This window comes from Micropterus salmoides, unplaced genomic scaffold (assembly GCF_014851395.1).
Source record: "Micropterus salmoides isolate LMB-PRFRI ecotype aquatic unplaced genomic scaffold, ASM1485139v1 Ms_hic_scaffold_2, whole genome shotgun sequence".
In the NCBI taxonomy this organism is placed as follows: domain Eukaryota; kingdom Metazoa; phylum Chordata; class Actinopteri; order Centrarchiformes; family Centrarchidae; genus Micropterus; species Micropterus salmoides.
This window is the reverse complement of record NW_024041150.1, coordinates 17,682,229-17,702,906: the sequence shown is the minus strand read 5'-3', so window position 1 is coordinate 17,702,906 and position 20,678 is coordinate 17,682,229. Positions and strand designations below refer to the sequence as shown.

General features: G+C 37.5%; 1 protein-coding gene across 1 annotated transcript; it reads right to left on the bottom strand.

The window, feature by feature from the left end:
- Positions 1–1,330: 1,330 nt before the first annotated feature.
- On the bottom strand, positions 1,331–10,337 carry LOC119912875. Its single transcript, XM_038732103.1, has 13 exons — positions 10,145–10,337; positions 9,386–9,418; positions 9,232–9,251; positions 8,965–9,095; positions 8,684–8,816; positions 8,151–8,317; positions 7,461–7,614; positions 7,268–7,354; positions 6,875–7,045; positions 4,714–4,776; positions 4,460–4,519; positions 4,017–4,085; positions 1,331–1,771 (listed from the first exon to the last, which is right to left on the bottom strand). Exons 1-13 carry the CDS (start codon positions 10,270–10,272, stop codon positions 1,590–1,592), a joined length of 1,398 nt encoding a protein of 465 aa, XP_038588031.1. The 5' UTR covers positions 10,273–10,337; the 3' UTR covers positions 1,331–1,589.
- Between the last annotated feature and the right edge of the window lie 10,341 nt (positions 10,338–20,678).

Below are 20,678 nucleotides of genomic sequence, written 5' to 3'. Positions count from 1 at the left end.
GCCCCTTTTATTGCTTAATTATAAGCCTTCAAACATGCACCAAGGTGACGTTTCAAAGGTCAGTATTTCAAAACAGGGGCCATGTAGAATCTTAATACATACATAATATTACTCTCTAGGTCAAGACCTTTCTAACGATGTATTGGTTTAGCTCTACAACAAAGTTTTAATTTTCTCATTTCACGTACACAAGCCATCCCTGGTGTAGTTTTAGAGAGCACTTTGAAGGCTCAATAGGAGTAGCCTATATGAAGCTTTTTGTTTGTTTGTTTGTTTGTTTGTTTGTTTGTTTGTGACTCTGTAAACAGATTTACAACCCTACAACATGAGGAATATCTGGTATACACACACACTGCATTTATGTTTGGGACACACATGGCTTAAATACATAGGCTATCTATTTATGTTAATGCTGTTATGATGGTTAAATACCATTAATGACTAAGACCATCGTCTACATGATGGGTAGTCATCTCCTCTTAGGCTACTTGTAGACTATTATTAGGCCTATTGGTTGTCAAATACAAGAGTAGTCTACATTATACATAGGTCCTTCCACCCAATAGGTGACATTTGCTTGCTGTATCTCTTATCATTTTTAAACACAGAATCTAATACTACACATATTTAACTATTCAAAATGTGTATTCATTGCTCAGGCAACTTAAGTTTATAACCAAGTTTCCAAGTAGAAGATGGATGAATGTTTTCCCAGTCCATGTTAGCAAAACTCATGTGCCATTTAAAAAGCATTTTTTAAAGCATGTCAATTTATTTTTTTGTATTCACCTAAAGAAAGTGTTTGTTTTTTTTTAAAGAAATGTTTGGTTATGTGTTCAAATAATTGATATTTGTGACTAAAATATAATATCATAGTGACCGGCAGTGCTTTGAATTGAAATGTAGTCTATCCATGGCAGACAACTCTAAACAGAAGTGGAACTCCCTTGCATAAACTGACAATAAACTTTATTTCTCAGAATCCAAGGAGAAACAATTAATATCCTTAACACAGATAAAATTATACACTTCACATTTTATCTTAAATGTTAATCATTAAAAGAAAAGCATAACACAGTGAGTGTGAAAATACTTCTGAGGGAACTACGTCATGCGAACTAAGTGGCTTCAGTGATAACAGCATCCATAGCAACCATTATATTTAACTTGCTTAAACCCGGCCCTACTGAACCAATGACGAAACAGATTCATATATAAACAAACAAACACGTAGACTCAATTCAGTACAATAGAACTTTATTGATCCCCACATGGCCCAGTTTAAAAGGGACCACATTGATGGTGCCAACAAACGACAACAATATAAAAATGGGGGTGAATGAAAACAAAAAGATCAGTTTTCTTCTTACAAGTGAGGTGTAACCATTACAATAAATTTGGAGCAAGGTTCATCAAGTATATTTTAATGAAAAAGGAGAAAGGGACTTAATACATTTTAAAACGTGCATGTATGTATGTATTTATTATGAGTGTGTGTGTATTTGTAGGGATGGGTTGGGGGCCGTCAACACAGTAAAAACAACTCAAAGTAACAGGATACATTTTGGAATGCAGTAAATAGCATAGGTTCAGGGTGTTTGCATGGTGTTTTGACACTGGCAGTGAAGGCACATGTTCTTTTTAAAACCACATGCAGTGTGTGACCATGATTGGCACACTGTGCACTGTGACCATGAACGCCACTTCTTTCTTGCATTCTTATTTTTGTCATCAAAATGGACACGGCAGACACGGCACACATTGTCTCCATCTACCAAAGGAAAAACACAAATATTTTGGAAGTCAAGCCAGTTAGTTGAAATACTCATCACCATATTCAAAGCAACATATAAAAGGCAGCTTATTCATTTGTAACTGTTGCCAAATGCAAATGTTTGTATTGCACATCAATTCATCTCAGATATTGCTGATGCTCAATCATTAGATAAAAGCAGGTCAAGAAAGAAGAGCAATTGCTGGTGTTCTTACCTCCTTTCTCTGTGTTTGTATTTTAAAGAAATGTACTGGACAACATCCTTTGCACTCTCAAGATGTTTTTATACAAAAACGCTGTATGTATTCTGCACGTTCTGCCTGGAATCTACCCCTTGTAGGACTTAAAAGTGAATCTAGTTAAATGCTGTTATATCCTAAATGAAAGGATTGGAGGCTAATTTGTCACAGTTTGTTAGTCTAATGTTTTTATACCCCTTTTAAATTTTTTTGTCTATGCTTCTGTTTCCATATCTGTTCTTATTTTAGTATTGTAATCTGTTGAAACTGCCTGTTTTTATCCAGGCTGCTGCTAGTCTTGTCCAGGTCTATTATGAGGAAGAGCTCATTTGTTATATTTTGTTATTTTGTAACTTAAAGGATAATTCCAGTATTTAACACCTTGAGTCTATTTTGTCGTTTGTTTTAGATGAACTAGAGTGGTGGACTTAGAAATGTTGACGATGGGTCCTGTCTCGACTTTTTGACTATTTTAGAATCTCCTCTGACCGCTTTAGAGTGGCTGTCTATGGGCATGCACAAACATGTCCTTAAAACAACCCTTAACGTTCGTTTTCAAAACTGTGCAACTCACCGAGTGGTTAGTGGTGTTCGTTGATGTTCCAAAACAAGTAGCGTAGCGAAATACAGTTTCTGTCGTGTTTTATTTGCCAATTTGTAAAATCGCATGATTTCTGTTGAAGGACTCAGTGCTCGTTGATATTACTGCGCTAATATATCAAATATCGAGCAGAAGTTTATACGCGGTTGTGAGGTATCTGAAAAAATAGTTCCACTATAGCAAATAACACGGATTGAAAGCATACATTGCGCCGATATATTTGTTTTCAATAATCAATGAACAACACTAACCACTCGGTGAGTTGCACAGTTTTGAAAATGAACGTTAAGGGTTGTTTTAAGCACATGTTTGTGCATGCCCATAGAAAGCCAGTCTAATGCTGTCAGAGCATTAGATTATTCTAAAATGGTCAAAAAGTCGAGACAGGACCCATCGTCAACATTTCTAAGTCCACCACTCTAGATCATCCAAAACAAACGACAAAATAAACTCAAGGGGCCCTATCTTGCACCCAGCGCAATTGACTTTGTACACCGACGCATGTATCATTCCTATTTTGCAGCCGCGCAAAGCGGACTTTTCCCTCCACAGACACACGTCGGTTAACTAAGAAATACACTTGCGCTCCCCGGGGCGGTTCAGCGCAAAGAGGAGGCGTGTTCCGGCGCAAACTTTCCCTCATGCTATTTTGCTGTTCTATAAAACAATTGCGCCACTGACCAGAAAAAACCTAGTCTAAAGTCAATGGCGCGTTGCGCGTTGTTCATTATGCTATTTTAAGGGCGCATGCTTGGCCATAATCAATGTAGCGTGTGCACAACGCGCATACACTTTCTCTCATCTAAGCAGCAGTTTTCATTTTTGCAAATCAAACATTATTACGATAGATAGATAGATAATTTATTATAAAAGCATACATCTAGCTTACACATTTACCCAAATAATCATACGCCTGTTTAACCGAAGTTAATTTGGGTGGGTTTCTCCATCCCCAATGTCACTTCTCTGTGTTTTACGGCCCTGACGAGAACGTCAGTCTCCTCAGCTGTGAACCGCTCCTGGCGCGCGCCAGGCAAATCCACCGTTATAATAGGAATCCGCTTTAGAACAAGTGCGCCTGCTCTTAAAGGGAATGTGAGATGACGCTCTGATTGGTTTATTGACTTTACGCCCAAACCACACCTATGAATAATGAAGCTACTTCAGACCAACCCCTTTTAGATTTGCGCCAGGCGCAAATGGCATTTATCCCGCCGGGAAAATAGCAATAGCGCCTGGATCCGCCCACAAAGTTACTTGCGCTTTGCGCTTTGACACTTGCGTTTTAGATCGTTAAAATAGGGCCCAAGGTGTTAAATACCGGAATTATCCTTTAAGGCAATATATATGGTATAACAGTCATTTCCTGTTATATAAAAATAACCACAATGTGGAAAGATACCTTTATCTGCAGTCATCACGATGGCTACAGTAGTGGCTGTTTCTGAGGACTCTTCCATCTGCTGTGCACCTAAAGTACATAAAACAAAACAAAATAATAACTTTCTAAATACAAATTTTTAATCTTAATTACAAATTCATAATTCAATTTGTCAGCATTTATACTGTCAATAGTTAACTAGTAAATCATTGATTGAAAAAAAAAAAGACCATTATTTGCATCTGAATCTCAACAGCCAAATCAAAATGTAAAATTATCAGAATACCAATCTTATATATGCTTTTTAATGTCACCTGGATAAATATTGTATCCATAAATTGTAATTTTCAAACAAGTAAGCTTTTCTCTTTGTGTCAAATGTCAATGGATGACTTCTCAGAACAGTAACATTGTAAATGTATTATGTAACATTTGGTAAAATGTATTATGATTACAAGAAATACCATTTTCACACATGGCCTCTAAAATTTCCTCCACCGACTTCATCTGCATGCCAGATGTGTCTGTTGATTTGAAAAGATTAAACCATTACACAAAGGTGAAAATTTCATCTTTTGATTAATTGTATTATTTCAATAATGTATACAGTAGTCAAATGTGCTGTGTAATCACCACAGTTACATATCTAGTTAACTATGCTTCTTAAGTTTAATGTAATATATTTATTTAAAGATAAAATAAAAACAACTCAGCATACCTTCTGCATCCATGTGCTCTGACATCCCCTCTCCCAAGTCAGTGGGGTTGGATTGTTCTGCATCTGATTGATATTTTTAGAGAAAAAAGAAAGACAGAAAAAACCTTATGTAGCATGAGCTTAACAAATAATTGGCCTTCCTGCAATAGTCCTGGAGGAAAATAATGAATCACACAGCAGTGAATATATCACTGAAGGAATGTAATTCGGAGGAATTATATACATATAATTTAATTAGTGAATAGTTTGATGAGCATGAAAAAGATGAAAACCATTGCCAAGGGCCACAGTCACTAGTCATATTTAACTAAACATCTATAGGATATTCAGGATAATGATAAAGCTGAGAAATAGTGTCACATCCCTTATAAACTGTCAAAGACACATACAGAATCTATAACCTGAATCTGTTTCAATTCAATTTTATTTATATAGCGCCAATTCATAACAAAAGTTCTCTCACAGCACTTTACAAACAGAGTACGGTAGGTCTAGACCATACTCTTTATAATATTGTTAACAAATACCCAATCCAATTCCCACCATGAACAAGCACTACTGTATGTGACGGAGGCAAGGAAAAACTTCTTTATAAAGGGGTCATATGATGGTTCTAAAAATAACATTATTTTGTGTATTTGGTTTAATGCAAGGCATTTATGCGGTTTTAGGTTAAATAAAGCTCATCATTCAGAAAAGCGCTGTGTGCTCTGATTAGCCAGAAATCCAGTGCATTGTGATTGGCCCAAATACCTTAAGCACCTGATGGAAATATCACACTTCTTACCATATCTGGAACATCAGCTCCCAAAGCAAAGCAATATTGAGAGATTATAATGTCAGTCCTACCTTATCAATTAGAGCCGGAATATGATCCGGATGATGCAGATGACTAAGCTAATCGATCAACGTTGCCAGCGCGACTGGACCAGAATGTATCAGATTGGTAAGCATCAGTATTGCATTTGTTATAGTTGAAACGACAAAGACATAGTCTGAGCTCTCCCAGGTGCTAGAAACAGTCATCTGAAAAATGCGCAGCACACAGTCGAATATTTGGGTTGTACTGTTCTGGAACAGTGTTGTAAATAAAGCTTAGCCACTGTTTTCTAACTGTGTCCTCTTTTGGAAAGCCAAACAAAGTAGTTGGGCTTTCGCAACGAAAAACACAGCGTCTTTACGACATGCCGGCGCGGATAAAAGTTATGCCTTCTTTGCGTATACATTTGGGCGGTGTTATGGAACTCTGCCCCCACACACTGACGTAGAGATGAGGGGGTGTGAATGAAACGAAGTGTTTTAGGAAGGTGTGGCTGAGCCTTCACTTTTATAAAGAATATCTCTTTAGGGTTTGAGACTTTGATCTTTGTAACCCTGCAGATCTTATACATGCACAAACAGCTACATAACACTAGCCTGGCTAACGCCAGACCCAATTCTCGTTGAGACTTGGGTCTGGGAACCATATGCACATTTTCTCGTATTTGAGGCGTGGTTTACGAATGCCCGGCGCCGTTTATTGGGTGCTAAGAATGTCTATCAAATGCGCCTGTACGTAGCTCATAGCCAATCATTTCAATTATACCAGATGACGTATGTAGAGCGACAGAAATTAGACAAGGAAGAAGACGATGGGTAAGATATTTTTGTGTAAACAATAACGTTCAGCGACTATTGCCGAATAAAAACAAAATATAAACTATTGCCGAATATAAACAAACTGCTTGTGTGTGTTGCATAGATGTCGTCATCGTCTTGCTGCTCCCTCCCCGTTCTGTGATTGGTTCCCTAAATGAGGCGAATATCTGGACCATGGTATCCATGCTGCCTTTCAGCGCGAATAAAATCGCGCTGCAGAAGGCAGTATGGGGAAACCCAGACTAACATAACACACTAAAGAGAAAGAAAAACAAGAAATCGCATCAAATGACCCCTTTAAAAGGCAGATACGTCAGAACCATGGCTCAGGGTGGGCGGCCATCTGCCTTGAACGGTTGCGGTGAAGGGACAGAGAGAGATGCAATGCCCCAAAACTATACAAAGACTTACATGTAGGCCAGTATTATTCTTTAGTTAACTTATTTTCCCCACTTTGCATAGAGCCAAATGGTCTGCTAAAACACAAGTGGAGAAAGACACTGGTAATGGTAATGTCACTTACTTATTTCAAATGAAATCTCCTCTGCAGCTTTCAAAATTTCGACCAATTGGTTCCTTCCATAAAAGGAAGGCTTCCTGAGGGTAAGACTTGTGGGCAGTCCAGCTACATTAATGGTCATGCCCTGATTTACCAGGGACTGGTAGGGAAGCCTCCCAGTACCTCCGGCCTCCTCTGAAATACACGGGCACAAACATGCATGCACACGTTACACAATGTTACACAGTTGGACAATTGTGACTCTCCCCTCTAGTTGATAGCCAGTGTACAGGCTGCAAACAGACATTTTGGTAAGGTGTCAACCTAATGGTTGATGGGCACATTAAATAATTTATTCATTTGATAATAATGCCATGGATTCATGAAGGGATTAAAAGTATTTGAACTTATGCTTACTATATTTTTGGTTGAATAGATCTTGCACTTTTCCTACCAGAACACTGACATGTTCTCTGGTACTGGGTGTTGCGGGTGAGGAGCTGGCTACAGATGTAACAACAGACAACAATAATTTCATAAAACTGTATTATGTATATTTGCACTATTACAGGCCTGAGTCCATTTCTGTGGATTTTTATATAACCAATACCTTTGAAATGCAGTGCGAAGTTGTTCACTGTCTCCGTTGTATCAAGGAAATCAGTGGCTCCTTTGCTGCTCAGTTCAAACACCTCTAATGAGGACTTTTGGCGGTCAAATGATAGAATGGCTGTTTCCACACCCAAATCCTCAAGCTTGGACACCTTTACAATAGAAGACGACAACCACAAAAATAGTAAATAGTTGATTAAACACAAAACCTACTTTTAAAAATTCAACACACACTGAAGAAAAAACTCATAACAGGGCTTGGAAATATATGAAAACAGTGTTGTCACATGTGGCAAATAAGTGGTCAAGGACCACCCAGGGTACATTAACTATAAATTAGTTGTTTACATAGAGTCCAAATTCAATAATTTTGACTCATAGCCATTTGTGACTACTAATGCTTCAATTGACCACATTGATGTGAATAGACTAGCCCAACCAGTAGGAATGTAGTTTGAGAGGTGTTCTTCAAAGTGAGAATATTTGATGTTGATAGCCATGTAAACAACAATCAGCTGGAATATTTATTTGGGATGAATTCATTTGAAATTATGAAAAAAATCTACAAATCAACAATCCAGTTGTCTGTCACAATGTTCTGCTCGCATCACAATTGCTGTCGATCATCCTTCCATCTAATACTAAAATAATACCACAAATGCCTAGCAAATGAAGCCATTTTCCAAACCTCTAACTTCAGCTTCTTAAGGTGCATTTTAATTCGGGCATCCCTCATCTCTGGGCTAAGGTCCTGTGTCTGCCCATGTGCCCTCAGTGCTGCTGCCTCTTGAAAGTATTTATTCTTTTCATCTTCCCCCAATGTGGCCCACCTGCCCTTAATGTCATTCATTGTGCCTGAGGAAAAAATAGATGCACAGAAAACTTAACACTTTAGATTCAGCATCTCTTTTTTAAAGTAAATTCATACAACGACAATCTGTCCAACACACTGGTTTACTTGGGTTGTGAAACCCATTTCTCTGTAACAACTCTGTAAAAACAAGATAACATGTAAAGTAGATGACCTGATGATTCTTTTCAATACACACAGCAGTCTTACGTTGATGAATGCAACTTGCGTGAGTGAAGTACTTGCCAAATACTATCTTGAAAATCTGTTTCATGACCTTTGTAAACCCCTGATGTCAACAGGGCCACTATGTACAAAAACAAACCATTTAGTATAACAATTAAAAGAAGCCGTTCAATTTTGTCTCTCACCTTTGTTTTTGAATATGTCCCTACAAAAAAGATTGTAAGGCGACAGCTCTCTGACGTGAACTTTTGCCTTTGATTGACGGGGTTCAGACAAAGGTTTTGAAATTTGTGATCTTTTGTAATTACCGATCCAGTTCTGAAAAACAAAAACAAAAAATAACGATAGAGTATTACACAAATTAAACAGTATTTTAACAAAATACTTCATTTTTACAAGCAGTGCAGCAGAATGATATATTTATTTGACATGTTGTTTGTTAGTGTGGCACTAAAGTAAAACTTACTTCTATGACACTGGTGTCCAAACCAGTAGCAGATGCAGCACTTGGAATTAATTTTGACCCAACTCGTGTCATTCCATTCGTAAAAAAGGATTTCAGGGTTTCCTTTTGATTCCCATTAATGGGAGTTCTCTCTTGTTGAATAACAACAAAGAAAGAAAAATCTAGTCAGTTATAAATCAGTAATAAAAAAAGACAGTGTTGCAGATCATACCATCGTTCTCAGACACACTTGCCTAATGCTTCTAGATTAGCAACTGCAAGGCTTACCTCTCTGGGCCATCTTCAACCTAAAACATAAACAGAAAAACTTGCACAAGACAGATTTGTGAACGGGCCCTTCTCTCTAAAAAGGCCAAAACCAAATTTTAGATTGTTCAACAAAGAGATAGAGCATGGAAGTAATAAAACAAACTTAGCCTACCACAGAAGTCCTTCAATCCACTGGAAATTGATGCTGTGGGAGACAAAAAAGTTAGGTAAAGATATATTAATGTTACACACACAGGCAGGCAGACAGATAGATAAATAGACTTTTTTTTCAAGTTCAATGTCAAGGACAGCAATAAATGTGACACACACAGACACCACAGTCTATATTTACTTCTAATAGATTCCTAATATTCGTCTTTTGCATGAATGTCATTGTAAGCTACCTCGTGTGGGATCAAATCCATCCAAGCTTTTTTCAAACCCACAAAACTTTATTTTACATTCTAGTCAAGATCCCAAGGTACCCAAACAGCCATAAAATACGTCATGGGTTTAATATTTCACTCATAAGTCAATAAAAGTAAGGTTAGGCCTATGGCTTCACTGAAGCGTTAACGAGCATACAATATTATGCAATAAGCCTTACAGTGTGGAAAAAGTAATTTTTACAGGCTAACTTTGCGTTTAACTAGAAACTAAATTTCCCCATTAGCTTCATACGTAAAAACATACTTATTAGCAACGTTAATGCTCAAATAAAGCAAGTAAGTAACGTAATGTTGGGCTAATAACGTAACGTAATAGGGCCTAACGTTAGCCTATATAACGTTAGCCAAAATAATCGCAATACGCTTATCTCATGTCAACACTCATGTCACGCAACATTAAAACACATTTTATGTATTGTTTTCCCTTATTGACTAATTAATTTCGGTTTAAATGCTCGGTTTTATCATTTAAATGTTCTTACCTGAAAATATCAAGCGCGAAATATTGCGACGTCGCTGCGTCATTCAGTAGACCTCCGATTACCGGCGAGCTGGATTCCTCTGGTATTGGATCTGGAGTCTTCTCTTGTATTTGTCGGTGATTAACCATGTGGATGGATGATAACAGCCTTCTGAGCCTACCAGTAGGCGCAGCAGGCCCCTGCTGGCCCTTATATATGAGCTGATAACCACTGATAACGCCCATTCAATCGAGTGATAACATTCGAAACGGATATTTAGTCCTTCTTTAATTAATGTTGAAATTTATAAGAAATGTAAAAACCAATTCTCATCGTTAGTAAGAAAAGCAAAGAAAGCATACTATTCAAATCAATTTGTTCAAGCTTCTAGAAATATTAAGACGACATGGCACCTCATTAATCATTTATTGAACCGCTCTAAATCCCCATTTACTGCCCCTGTAGTAATGAACAGTGAGAAGGGGGTTCTCTCTAACCCTGTTGATATTGCTAATGGTTTTAATGATTTCTTTATATCAGTTGGTTCTGATCTAGCGTCTAACATTAATGATTCGGAAATTCACCCATGCTCCTTAATTAAAGGTCAATATCCTTCTTTTTATAATTTTGACCCACCAACAGTTCAAGAGGTTCGGAATATTATTTTATCACTTAAGAATGCAGCCCATGGTCATGACGGTATTAAAAGTCTTCTTATTAAAGAGACAATTGACTACATTATCAAACCACTTACTCATATTCTCTCACTGTCTCTGAGAACTGGAATTGTCCCTCAAAAATTGAAGATTGCTAGGGTTATACCAATTTTCAAGACCGGTGACTCCAAGGATTTTAGTAATTACAGGCCAATATCAATTCTCCCGTGTATATCGAAAATTTTAGAAAGACTTGTCTATTTGAGATTATTTAATCACCTGGATGCTAATAATATTTTATACAAACATCAATATGGTTTTCGGAAGCGACACTCTACTGAGCATGCCCTTATTCAACTCGTAAACTATATTTCTTCAGCTCTTGACAATAAAAAATATGCTCTTGGAGTCTTTCTGGACTTGAGTAAAGCATTTGATACGGTCAGTCACAATATCTTGATTGCTAAACTTAGTAGATACGGAGTGAAGGATGTTGCCTTGAGATGGTTTAGAAGCTACTTAGCTAATAGAGAGCAATATGTTTACCTGGAAGGCTATGAATCAATGAAGTCACAAATTAAGATTGGGGTCCCTCAAGGATCAATTTTGGGGCCTCTTTTATTTTTAATTTATATTAATGATATGCCTATGACTTGTACTAAACTCCTCCCAGTTCTATTCGCTGATGATACAAATCTTGTAGCTTCGCACCATGACTTCAATATTCTAATAAAAATGGTTAACGAGGAACTATCATATATTATGGAATGGTTTCAATGGAACAAACTTACTCTTAATATAAAAAAATGTAACTTTATGATTTTTTGTAATACTCACAAACATTACCCAATTGAATTATCTAAGATCTTCATAAATAATACTCAAATCGAATTGGTTCAGCATACCAGATTTTTAGGAGTCATTATAGATAGTGGTCTTAATTGGTCTAACCATATCAATTTTGTATCTAAGAGGTCAGCTAAAATGTTGGGCATATTGAGGAGGGTTTGTCCTTTGGTTCATTCATCAGCATTTTTAACCTTATATTATAGTTTTTTGTTTCCATTTATTAATTATTGCAACATTGTTTGGGCAGCTACTTATCCTACCCACCTTAAGAAATTATTAGTTATACAGAAAAAATATCTCAGATTTATTTCACATTCAAATAGATACGCTCCTTCGGCCCCTCTTTATAATAAATTTAAAGTTCTCCCTATTGATAAGGTAAATATTTATCAAATATGTTTACTTATGCATAAGTTTATATATAGGAAACAAGATCTACCAGACTCTTTCCAGAATTTGTTTATTCCTATCTCACATGTTCATTCATTTCACACTAGACATAGTAATAATAACTTAGTCTTACCAATCACACGAACTACAAGACATCAATTTAATATTTCTTTTAGAGGTCCTAAGCTCTGGAGTGACTTAAGTCCATCGTTGCGATCAATGTCCTCTTATTCAGCTTTTAAAAAGCATTTGAAGAGTTTACTACTGCTAGCTTGATGCCTTTATGTAGTTTTTTTCCTAAGTATTGTTGGTTTGTATTGAATTGCTTTCTATCGCTTGTTGTTTATTTTTATTTTCATTTTTTTTCCCTTGTGTGTTCTGTTTTTTGTTGTTGTTCTTTTTTCTTCTACTTTGATGCTTAGTCTGCATATCTCGTGACTTAATATGGGAAAAGGAGTGGAACTCTGTACAAGCCTAGTCTGGCTTCGTTCCCTCCTTGCATTGTTCTGGACTTGTACCAAACGTGCTAAACAAATAAACTAAACTAAAACTTATTTAACTCTTAGTAAATACTATTTAGGTGTACTTTGTGGAAGTACATTGTTAAACAATTACACTTTTAATGGGTTAAAAATATGTTTATGCCAAACATGCTTCATTGTGTAGGCTACTGCAAAATATTGTAATTATTTATGTAACTGCCACATGTTTCAGTTTCTGATTTCCAGAAGTATGATTTTTAAAACATATTTTTTAAAATATGTATAATATACATTAAAATATATATTTCAAAAGCATATTATTTTTTTTTTCATTTCTTTTCTTTCTTTTATTTTAGTTTAATCAGGTTAATAGCTACTTGAGATCAGAGACCTCTTTCATAAAGGTAACGGGGCCTAGAAGGAAGCAGCACATGTTGTTAACTTAACAAACAGCCACATATAGAAATATGCATACTTTAAATCATAATGTGCTTATACTTGTTTCTGTTTGAAAACAGTAAACACATGTGTACACAGTAGTGTTTATGTAATGTTTTTGATTATGTTGTACTGGAAGAACTGAGCATTTACTGGGACAGGTCCCTTGTGGAAAATCATTTCACCTCAGTGTTTCCCACACATAGGCTTTACTTGGGCGGGCCGCCCTGGTAGATTAACAGCCGCCCAAGTAAATTTGGCGACCCATTTTAATTGCAGTGCTGCACAGCGCATATTTGCTCCCCTCACTCGGTCGCTCCCTCTCTCTCTCCTGCATGCAAACAACCCGTCTGTGAATTGAGTGGTTGGTATCATGAACACCACTGCACACTTTAAAAAAGTTATTAGCGAGCATGTAAGGAGCCTAGCCAATAAGGATAGCTATGTTATCTTTAGCTATCTTTAGAATGGGCCTACAGCTGTCGAAGATAGCACGCTATTCATAACTGGTAGTCAGTAGGTGCGTTCGAGATGATTGCGGAGGCGGGGTATAAAAACAGCGCTGTCAGACACACAATCACAAACACAATCACAAACACAATAGACTGCGTGAGCTTACTGTGGGCTTAGAACAATAATCAGGCAAAAGGTGGTTGCAACTTTGTGCAGCCAGAGAAAAACAACCGTGTGCGCCAGAACTGCGCCTGCCACTGCATTGCTCCCGTGGTGTATCACGGTGACGTTTTGCAGCGCCAGGTGTTGTGACGAATTCTGCCTGCCTGCCGAGAATTAGATGCACCTCGCGCGTGGTAACGCCCTTTTATGCTGAGAAAAGAGGTGAACGAAAATATCGGCAGGTAAATTAGCCTACATCATCTGTTCTGCCAAATTATGCATCCACCTGTACAGGACCTTTTCAGACACTTTGCTGTGCTCATTGAGCAACTGCAGTTATCACCACATATTTATTGCTAAATCTCAAGGAATGCTGCTTCTACTAACTGTAGCTAATAAAACATCAACAACTCTAAACTACTCTAAACGTTCATGAAATATTTTGAATCATTTACCCCACAAAGGGAAATTATAGCGTTTAAAAGCAGTATTTGGAAGTGCATGAAATTCTCGGCAGGCAAGCGAAATTTGGCTTATCACCTGCTAAAGTCGCCCCCGCCCCCGCCTCATTTACGCCATCATTCTGTGGGAAACACTGCACCTGAACCTAAACAGTTAGCATCAGAACAGTTGGACATGATGTCATATTGTTTGTTTCAGCAACTTTAAACTAAATAAAAAATCTGACAATGGTTGTTAATTAATTAGAGGTAATATTGCTTTGATATAGACAAAATATTTTCTTTTCCCTTCCACAGATGCTGTGTGATAAAGCACTTTCCAAACACCATAGTGTCTGTAGTCACAGAAAGTGTAACAAGTCCTACTCAACTCCAAGGATTAGGATTGTGACATTTTTCAGTTTCAGTTTGGTTCCACCATTTGTACTGTATGCTTGTGACGGAGTACCTTCACTACAGTTGAGTAAGTGCTTGGACTGCTATACCAACGAGCCTGGCTCTTTGGCATTGCTGTCAAAGTAGCATGTTTGGTACCCTGTTGACCTGTGTTTGAATCTGGGTAGGGTGACTGCTCTCGCCTTTGGCCGCATATAGTGTCAGAAGTGGGACGGCTTGCCGTGAGGTCATCTGAGCCGTGCCTACAGTCCGAACCGTATGAGGGACCCCCATGGGTAACATTAATGATGGGATGTTGATATAGTGTACTTTTCAGTAATACTGATCATATATCATCATTTTACTGATTTTATTTGTATTTGAAGGTATTTTGGTCAAGATGTGATACATGCTGCTGTACTTTTTAATGTAATGTAATGTAATGTCCACAAAATTAAAGTTTTTTAGTTGTCTGTATGTGTGTGTGTGAATACTTTTTTTTACTGATTTTTATTATTATGCTAAAAAGGCATTTTGCAAGATATTTTTAATGCATTAATAATGAATTATTCTCACACTGAATGGTTTCATAAAGCAGCTTCCCAAGATATTAATAGTGTCTCTTGGAGTATACTAGTAATAAATTAGTAATATCCTGAAATGCTAATAAAAATGTTCAGGGAACACATTTAAAATATATTTAAACTGTTCTTCAAGTATAGCACAAAAGGGTAGTTAAATTTTAAAAAGTATATTTAAATTAAAGTAAAGGTACTTAAAATGGGTCCATTTTAACACAACTAAGTATATTAAAATATATTGCAATTATCTTAAAGTGTTTCTAAAATGACACTTAACATACTTTAAGTTGTTCCAAAATAACACATTTAATATACACTTAGTATAGTACAATTAAAATATGATAAGTGCACCCAAAAAAAGTGCAACTTAAGCATATTTCTTTTTCACTGTATGTTTGTATGTATTTGGAGGATGAGGAGGTCAGTGGAACCAGAAACAAAAGTGTCGGTAGGCAATCACATTATTCATAGATAGATTATTGTTTGTCATATTCATTACTGATCTTCTTCTCGTGCATATGTAGCTGTACAATCAGTAAAAGCAGAGTGGGAGCCGCAGAGGGGAAGCTGAGCCAGGGAGAGAACTACTCAGATCTGAAGATGAGGGATTTGATTTTTATGCACACACATACACACTGCTATATTTTATAGGAATGCATTGTAGTTTTTGAGTATATTTAATTATTTTAGCACTCTGACTGACTCAGGCTTGCCTGACCTGGCCTTGTTCAGTGCAGTGGTGCCTTGTTTATACAAACTGAAGAGGCAGGTGTCATCCTGAAGTATCTTGAAGGTCTTCAGCGTAATCTGATTGACTGTATACAACAAAAACACTAACATGTATTAAAATAACTGCTAAAAATATTTCTCTGCGCCCCCACACGGCGCTTGCATAAAAGGCCTCTCCATCTCAAAGTCCCGGGCTAAATTTCAGTAGCGACATACAACCCTGGAGAACAGCTTCTTGGAGTTTCTGGGACTGTTTCTGATGACGTTTGAGTAGAAGTGTGACTGTGCCTTCGTTTTCCGTAGCTCACCGGTGTACTGGGGGCTGAGCAGGAGACAGTGACTGTTCTGGTTTTGACTGGGGCGTGCAGATCCAGAATGCTGCTGAGGGTGTTATTGTAATGATCCACTGAGTCCTTGGTTGATAAACACTTTGCAGAAACAAGATGCTAGAGGTCAGATGCCAGCTGACTTAACATGATGCACGCTGGACTTAAAATGAGCCATGCTGGTTAGAAATTGTATATAAATGAGTCCAGCGGCTGCAGTTGCTTTTCTCCAGCTGCACCAAGTTGGAATCACAGTATTGCCTGCTCTGTATTGCCTGTGACACTGTGCTGAGCAGCCTGTTACACAAGCTGTGTTTTCAAACTTAGCCTAGTTATTAGCCTAGTGTAAATTATTACTATTGTGATTGATGCATTACTGAAATAAAATAAAAATGTTGTTGTAAAAATTTACAACATAACTCTAACTCAAGTCTGCAAGCAAAGTCTTCCAGCAACCTTCGGAGACCTCTATGGAGTTCACATTATAGCTGACAACATGATCATTGTTGCATCTACAGAGAAAGAACATGACAAAATACTACAGAAAGTGATGGCCTGGGTAAAAGAGGCAAATGTGAAATTCAACAAAGAAAAATACAGTACAAGGTGAGCAATGTCAACTATATGGGTTCTCCAGATGAGGCAAAAGTAAAGACTGTTGCTGAAATACCTCCTCCCATTGACAAAGCAGGACTACAGCGCATGCTTGGCAACCATACAATCTGATGCATCTAAAGATGGCCTGGGGGGTGTCTCCTGCAAGAGGATCACGCAATACCCTATGCATCAAGGGCGAGTAGCCGCCTCCGGTTCTCATTTTTGAATCCACCCAGAAGTAACAAAAACTACAATTCATAGATTGGTCACTTGAGGCTGATTGCAGAAATGAGTCAATCTCCATTGACCCCCATGTTAAAATGCCCAACTTTACAGCAGAATAAAACATGTTTACAGCCTGGTTTAAAAAATGGTTTTATTGTATATAGGGTATACTTCCCAACTGCGAGGGTGGGAATTTGAACTCACCTATTTAAATTATTTTAAACCTTAAAGGCAGGGTTGGGAGGATTACTTCAAAAATGTAATCTGGTACAATTACAAATTACATGTTAAAAAATATAATCAGTAATGTAATATGTAAGTACCACAAAATAAAACTAATGTATTCTGATTACTTTTAGTTACATTTGGATTACTTCAATTCCAAATAGCAAAATGAAGACAAGAGAGTATCCAATGAAGGTTGAGGTCAAGGGCACCTGGACTTGGTTGAAGATGCTAGGAGACATTTCACCCCTCATCCAAGACACTTCCTCAGTTCTGACTGACTGGGAAACTCAGCTATTTAACCTCCGTGGGATCGTTGACTAGGATCGTCGATACCGCGGTTCCACTGATATCAATGATGCGTTGTCTGCTCAGTATATTTTTAGAGAAACATGAACAAAATCTTCCATTCCCATGAAATTAAAATCCATGCTTAAATGTTTTCAAATATGGAAATGTTGCTACTGGCAACTATAAACACCAATGTCTGCGACACGTCTCCTCCTAGCTTTGTGTTTTTACAGAAATATGTATATACCATTGACTGTATATAAAAAAAAACATACGGAGGCAAATACCACCTCGTTTCCTGTTTCATGGAAACTATCTGCTTAAAGTTATCAGTAATCCCCAATTTTACAAAATGTACCTGTAATCTGATAAAGTCTATCTTTTCTGTATTGTTACTTTTTTTTCTATCCTGATTATTTAACGCCTTTACATGTAATCCGTTACTCCCCAATCCTGCTTAAAGGTCCAGTGTGTAATATTTCTGAGGATTTATTGACAGAAATGCTATATAAGATCCATAACTATGTTTTGTGGTGTATAAAGGCCTTACATGATGAACTGTTATGTTTTTATTACCTTAGAATGAACCATTACTATCCTCCCTTCCACGGAGGTCGCCATATTGTGTTGCCATGTTTCTACAGCAGCATTATCTGTGAATCTTCATATAATGAAGCCAGACTGAGTCTGGAGAGATACAGACATATGACAGCTTGTGGTTTGGCTTTGTCTGTTACGTTAGCGAGAGAATCAAGTCAAGTTCAAGTCAAGTTTCATTTAAAGTGCAAAATCAGCAAAAGACATGGTCCCAATACATTGAAATTAAATAAAATAAACCATAAAATACAGAATGCATGTAATAAAATACATATCAGAATAAAATCAGCAAAAGAAAAAGAAAAAAAACGATTTAATAATTTAAAGATTGCTCAGTCCTGCCTTAACTAAAACCTTTATCAAAGAGAAAAGTTCAAAGTCTAGCCTTAGGAGTGGTGATGTTGTCCGATTCCCAAACCCAAATTGGGACCTGGTTCCATAGTAGAGGCACTTCACAAAACTAATTTGTGAACATGCAGGTTGAAGGATGTCCTGATCAAAAATAACTCCCAGGTTCTTCATGGTGCTACTGGGGGCCAGGGCGATGCCATCCATAACAATGTCGTTTGACAATACATCTCGAAGGTGTTTGGGCCCAAGTAAAATAACTTCAGTTTCAGTTCAGCATAAGGCAATTACAGGTCATCCAGGCTTTGACATCTTGAATGCACACTTGAAGTTTGGCTAACTGATTTGAATCATCCAGCCTGATTGCTATATATGGCTGAATATCATCAGCATAGCAACTAAAGTTTATGGCATTGTTCCTAATAACTTTACAAAGAAACCATAGGGTAAAAAGGATTGGTCCAAGCACCGAGCCTTGTGGTACTTCATGATTAATGCTGGTTTGCATGGAGGAATCATTATTCACATATACAAATTGGGACCGATCGAATAAATAGGACTTAAACCAACTGAGGTCCAATCCTTTAATGTCAATACTATTTTCCAGTCTCTGTAATAGTATATGGGGGTCGATGGTATCAAAAAGCAGTGCTCAGATCTAGCAAGACGAGTACAGAGATAAGTCCTTTGGCTGATGTAATCAGTATGTAATTTGTAACTTTCACCAGTGCTGTCTCACTGCTATGATGTTTTCTAAACCCTGACTGAAAAGCCTTGATTAAACTGTTGCTTTGAAGATAGTCACAAAGCTTACTGGCGACTGCTTTCTCCAGGACTTTAGATAGAAAAGGAAGATTAGATAGTGGTCTGTAATTATTTAAAGAGGTGGTATTATGCTTTTAGGCTTTTTCCCTATCTTTTATTGAGTTGTATACCTTTTTTGTGCATGTAAAAGGCTTGCAAAGTGAAAAAGCCCAAAGTCCATCCCAAAGGGATTCCCACAGAAAAACTGCTCATTTGTTTCCCTTTCATCCCTATGAAGACATAGGGATGAAAGGGAAATGTGCATCATATAATACTCACCAAGCGGCTAGTCCGACATGCACTCAAACACCGTTGGAAAAACACTGAGCTGCAGCACACATCTCTCCCTTCCAAGCACTAGCTACCCTCCAGGCAGTCAATGGACATAAAGTTGTTACTGTGAGCTCAGTTAAAACTTTATGGATGAAAGATAGATTTGTTACAGATCCATTTACTCACCAATCTGAAACTTTTGCTCCAGTCCATGTTGCTAAGCTGGTCGGCAACATGTACAGCTGAACCGAAGCCGTGTTTACCGGCTTCTCACTGACCCGCCCTTCTCTGCTTCTGATTGGCTAGTAGTCCTTAACTAGGAACTGCGCATGTCCAACTCCAACAAAGATCATTTAGATAAAACAAAGCATTCAACACAGGGTGAAAAGAGGAGTTGCAGCAATGTGCAGTATGACAAAAAATATGGTGTTTTTTGAAAATTAAACCATTTAAACCTGTTCTGGTACAACACATAAATAAGATTTTGAACCTGAAAATGAGCATAATACCATCTCTTTAAAACCTCTTGGTCCAGAGTGGGCTTTTTAAGAAGAGGTTTTATTACACCTACCCTGCAGGATTGAAAAATGTATCATGTCTTGTAGGGCAAAGCTGACCGAAGCTAGAACCTCTTTAAGCAGCTTAGGGATGTGGTCTAGGAGGCCTTTAACTCAATAGCAATAGCCTTAGATAACAAAGCCTATATAAAATAGAATGAAATTTATGTATTGTAACTCCAGATTCTATGAGTATAGGCGCAGCCCTCTAAGCTGTGAAATAGAACAATAGCTTATATGAAATAGAACTGAATATTTTATAGATGTTTTGTCTTACAGAAATTTGCCTGTATCATAATGAATATGTTAGCCTTAATGAATCTACTCCTCCCAGTCACACAAATACTGATATTCCTCGAGGTAGTGGACGAAGTGGCGGAGTTGCAGCTATCTTTGACATAAGCCTGTTGATCAATCCTAAACCTAAAAAATCTTTCAAATCATTTGAAAGTCTTCTTCTTACGCTTTCACATCTTAGCTGGAAAACTCTGCAGCCAATTACACTCACCTAAAGGATTATTAGGAACACCTGTTCAATTTCTCATTAATGAAATTATCTAATCAACCAATCACATGGCAGTTGCTTCAATGCATTTAGGGGTGTGTACCTGGTCAAGACAATCTCCTGAACTCCAAACTGAATGTCAGAATGGGAAAGAAAGGTGATTTAAGCAATTTTGAGCGCGGCATGGTTGTTGGTGCCAGACGGGCCGGTCTGAGTATTTCACAATCTGCT

What these genes read in the sequence shown, in the direction of transcription:
- LOC119912875 (XM_038732103.1), bottom strand. Translation starts at nt 10,272, where the DNA reads ATGGTTAATCACCGACAAATACAAGAGAAGACTCCAGATCCAATACCA. An exon ending in TTAAGAAGCTGAAGTTAGAG is followed by an intron (nt 7,615 to 8,150) that starts GTTTGGAAAATG and finishes TCTATTGTAAAG; the next exon opens with GTGTCCAAGCTTGAGGATTT. An exon ending in TCTATTCAACCAAAAATATA is followed by an intron (nt 7,046 to 7,267) that starts GTAAGCATAAGT and finishes CGTGTATTTCAG; the next exon opens with AGGAGGCCGGAGGTACTGGG.